Source organism: Sander vitreus, chromosome 17 (genome assembly GCF_031162955.1).
Source record: "Sander vitreus isolate 19-12246 chromosome 17, sanVit1, whole genome shotgun sequence".
Classification (NCBI taxonomy): Eukaryota; Metazoa; Chordata; class Actinopteri; order Perciformes; family Percidae; genus Sander; species Sander vitreus.
In genome coordinates this window covers 12,330,065-12,334,438 of record NC_135871.1, presented here as the reverse complement: position 1 = coordinate 12,334,438, position 4,374 = coordinate 12,330,065, and the positions used below count along the sequence as shown (strand labels likewise).

Sequence of the window (4,374 nt, the reverse complement as noted above, 5' to 3'; positions counted from 1 at the left end):
CACATTTTTAAAATAAATGTTAGTACTAAAAATGTATAAAGACACCAGCAGCCACAGTTTATGTTTTTAATATACAAGGTGAAATTGAATTTCCTAACATGAGTTCCAAGAATAATACTGCAAAAGAAAACTACACAATAAACAGTATTTGTCACCAAATTGACGTTATTAATTTTTTTATTTAATTTTCTATACAATATATACAGTAGCCTCTACTTATAGGCCATCCTCGTGCTCAGACTCTGTTTATAAACTCAGTAATTCTTTAAGTGACTTCAAACGCAGCGGAACAGGTTCATCTCTAATATCTCCCACAGCTTTTCAGAAGCGTGACTGACAACTAGAAGGCTAAATGCTGTAACGAAACACCAGCTGATTGAACTCTTGGTGCCATATTTAGCCACAGGAACATCTGCTGCAACACCAGCTGAGATCCTTGGGTGTATAGGTATGTAGGTGAAAAAGAAGACAGAGACAGCAGTAAAACCTAACTTGAAAGGTGATTAGTAAGAACTGAAAGAGATGGTCTTGTTTCTGTTATCCTGTAGTTTCACACATTGCATGCTGATGAAACTGTTAAACAGCAGCTCATCCTCGTTAATGTAGGAAACAAATAATAAATGAATTCTAATGAATTATCTCTGCCTGTTATTTAAGCACGTCACTTAGGATCCTCTAGTTATTGGCTTAGCGCAATCCATTGAAAGACACATCTACTTGAGTATTGCTTAATGGATTCAATCCAACATGGTGTGTATAATCCAGTCACACCTGGCACCTCAAGCTCCTGTACAGTAACTTCTTAATGTATAGGCTTCTGTTTGGATAAATAGAGTAAATCAAAGCAGAGTTGAATGGTAGTACAGCATGCAGTGTAAAATTAGGCATAGTTATTTGGCATTTTTGGAGTAAATTAAAACAACAGTAGTTGGCATTTTTGTTGCGGATGGATACTTGTTGGCATGGTGAAGTTGAGCAGTATGTATGTTTACTTGAAGAAGCAGTGGAAGAACAGAGGCAGAAACAGCAGCAGATAGTTAGGTCCTGGCAGCAGTGAGGCAAAGCTGGTCACATTGCAGTCATCACCGTAGCAGCAGTAAACTCTGACACCTGGTGCTCTGTAGCCCTGGCTGTTGGCCTGACTACAGAAAGACTTGTAGGAGCACGACTTCATCACCCCACCTGACAAAACAGACAGCAATAGAAGTCAGTTGCACTGGTGTGGCAGCTATCTAAAATGGACCAATATACATTTGATTGAACTTGCTGTTGATTCAGCCAGGCTATAAAGCTTTAGTATTTCACAATCTAGTTATTTTTTTTATTTTCCCTTTATTGTACACTAACAGTGGATAAACAGGAAAGGGAGAGAGAGATGGGTGACGACATGTAGCAAACGGCAGCAGGTCAGATTTGAACCCGCGCCACTGCAGGACTCAGCCAACATTGGGGGAGAAACCCCTCCTCCTGCCCTTTGGGCTCTGACCCACATACAGATGTGCACGAGCACCGCTGCGTCGCTGCTTCAGAGCAGAGAGGAGAAAGGGCCGCAATGTTACTTTATGTCTCATGTAAGCAAACAACCTAATATCGTACCCAATGTTTAAAACAAACATGACTATTGTTAGCAATGCGGCGACGACGTGCATTGAGCTCAAGCTCGTACACGGGAGGGGTAGAGTACACGTTGCAGGGCAAGGAGGCATTTCATTGTTTACAGCATTACAGCTGCTGCATATGACGGATCTTTTTCGCTCCTTTTTCAGAGCCCATACATTATTTATTGCTTTTGGGGTGTAAAGACCATTTTAAACAATATATAAAAAAGTGTATGTATAATAGTTACCAACCCTGCCTTTAATTTGGGAAGACATCTCCAATGTGTCATTTATAGACAGGATGATTGTCTCTCCTGTTGCACCACTTTTTGATGATATTATGTAAAATTCTAGCCTTGTGCAGGGTTATTGGTAAACTGAGTTAAATATGTGAAGAGGAATTGTCTGTGTGTCATGAACACATGGTGTCCTAATTAAGGATATTGATTAAGTAGAAGCGGCAAAGCTCTTCATTTCCTTAAAAGCCTCGGACCCCCTGCTGACTGGGATGTGTCTCCAGACAGCAGCCTGTCCTCTGTTAAACACACACGCACACATCCTCACATATAGATACAAATAGAGCTTTATTGATGGTAGAAAGAGAACTAGTAAAAGAAAGGCTACTACACTGTCACTGTTGGACTCACTGTCATGGCCCACCACCACAGCGCAGGCATCAGAGTAGCTGGGACAAGATTTGGAGCCTTGCCGGTTGCAGTCAGCGTTATTGGAGCCCATACAGGTATAACATCGCAGAGCTTTACCTAAAGGAAACAAGAGAAGAAATATGGCTACAGTGCACACTTACTAAAGCAATACAATCAAAACATCATGGCGTGTTCACAGTTTAGTGATCCAAAAAGCTTTGTTTTTTCTAAAGCATTGACTATGTCACTACTTGAAAAAGGTGTGCAAATACACATATACTTTATATAATGGAAAGTTAATGGCAGAGAAGCCATCTAGAAACATTATTAAACCAGAACAGGCTGCTCTGGAGCACATTTAAAAGGGAAATACAGCACCACATGTTTTAAATGCCAGCCCTATGTTATTCTTAGACTGACCTGGTGTTATGGGAACTGTTTATGATGCAAATGTAGGAATTTCACCCAAATATCTCAACCTAATGATTAAAAAAAATGCTTTGCGTCAGATGTATTGACTACTTTCAATGCTCAAATAGTCTACTTTAATGCTGCTAATGTTACTGCTGCTGTTTTTAGACATTGGTAAAAGGGGTCCTTAAGCTGCTCTGCTCTGGCATGGTAAAGACTGCATTACATTGTTGCCCACTCAAACTAATGCAGTCCCATTTATCATAAATTCTGATCCGTTGTTAGTTAAGCTCATGCAGTGTCTATAAGGGCCTCAACTCTGGATATGTTTACCCTTTATCAACACTGGATCTATGGGTTTGATGAGCGTGTACACACAGGCATGGTAAATTCACTTCTGGGTGACTTTGAGGTATGACGTTGTCCCACAGGCACAGTGGGAGTTAAGTGAAGATAGAGCACTCACTAATCACTTCCTTTACGCAAGTCTTCCCTAAATCAAGCAAATAATTAAACTCTGATTTAAAACCACATCTTTTTAACCTTCAGTTGAAGCTACAGGGGCCCACTTCAGCATATAAAACACTTAAATGCCCTTGTAAAGCTCTCCAGAGGAAGGAGCGCTTATTTGAGAACTAGCTGACCTTTGAAATACCACTTCAACGCTTCCTTTTGAAAACCTACATCCGTCTCCTAAATTTAGAAAAATGGCTCTTCAGAAACAGCCTTTAATGCTGCTTCCTAAGAGGATCAAATTGAGCTGGACTTATAGGAATCACTGAAAGCTTCAAACATTCTTTGTAGCAGCACATCACTTGTCTTGGCCATCAAAATAACATCATTCAACACTGGATTTATCATCCGGTTATGATGTGGACAGAAAAGTTGATCAGACACACAGTGTCGTGTCCATTCAGGTATAGACCAGAGATGTGAAATGGTAATGGTGAATAAATCAATAAGAAGAAGAGTTTAATTAGAGTAATACATGACTGAAATGTCAGATGTTCAGCCCCCTGATAAAAGCACATATTTAACAGTAAAACAATGAAATGAAACAGCAAACCAACCTTTTTTTGTATGAATTTGAGTTAGTCTTATTCTTTGCTTCTTGTGTGCCCCTCTGTATGTTGACATGACATATAAATACCCCCTGCCGTTTACAGTTGACCCCAATCTATCACCACAGCACAGCCGCTCTACACACATGCTGTAAGTATTAGCCTCCAGGCCTATTAAGAGATTAGCTGCTGGGATTGCATGCTAGTCACAGAGGAGGATGACACACTGAAGAAATGCAAAACTCAGGAGAATTACCTGAGAAATTAGAAAAGTTGACATAATATAAAGTGTCATTAGAAGGTGTGAATGTAAAAAAAAATGTTTATGCAAGGAATTTTCTGTGTCGTTATGTCCAACATGTCCTGTCCTGGTGTGTGTACGCAAAGCGTATTCGTTCAACAGGTTCCTGCCTCTTAGGAAAAGACTGACATACAGAAAAACAACAAATGCTAACTATTCCTGAAAATTCAAAAATGGCAAGAGAGAAGAGTACCTGAAGGAAGACACAGACCAAGTCCAAAGGACAGGTGGGCAGAGGGTAGAGCAGAGCAGATATCTGAAGGGGTGAAAGGATGAGGTTAAGATAGGAACTTACTGTTGGTTGCTAGCAGGACTAGGGAAAACAGGAGCAGCGGACAGTACTGGACAGCTCTCAT

The 4,374-nt window shown here is 40.3% G+C and overlaps 1 protein-coding gene across 1 annotated transcript; it reads right to left on the bottom strand.

Annotated features, from left to right (window-relative positions):
- Positions 1-947: 947 nt before the first annotated feature.
- On the bottom strand, positions 948-4,374 carry ly6pge (lymphocyte antigen 6 family member pge). Its single transcript, XM_078273736.1, has 3 exons — positions 4,314-4,374; positions 2,246-2,362; positions 948-1,182 (listed from the first exon to the last, which is right to left on the bottom strand). The coding sequence occupies exons 1-3, from the start codon at positions 4,372-4,374 to the stop codon at positions 989-991; spliced, it is 372 nt and encodes a 123-aa protein (XP_078129862.1). The 3' UTR covers positions 948-988.

Bases quoted from the DNA above. Each gene is read 5' to 3' on its own strand.
- ly6pge (XM_078273736.1), bottom strand. From the start codon at position 4,374: ATGAGAGCTGTCCAGTACTGTCCGCTGCTCCTGTTTTCCCTAGTCCTG. The intron at 2,363-4,313 runs GTAAGTTCCTAT...TGTTTCCTTTAG, and splicing joins AGTCCTGCTAGCAACCAACA to GTAAAGCTCTGCGATGTTAT. The intron at 1,183-2,245 runs GTGAGTCCAACA...CTGTTTTGTCAG, and splicing joins TGTGGTGGTGGGCCATGACA to GTGGGGTGATGAAGTCGTGC.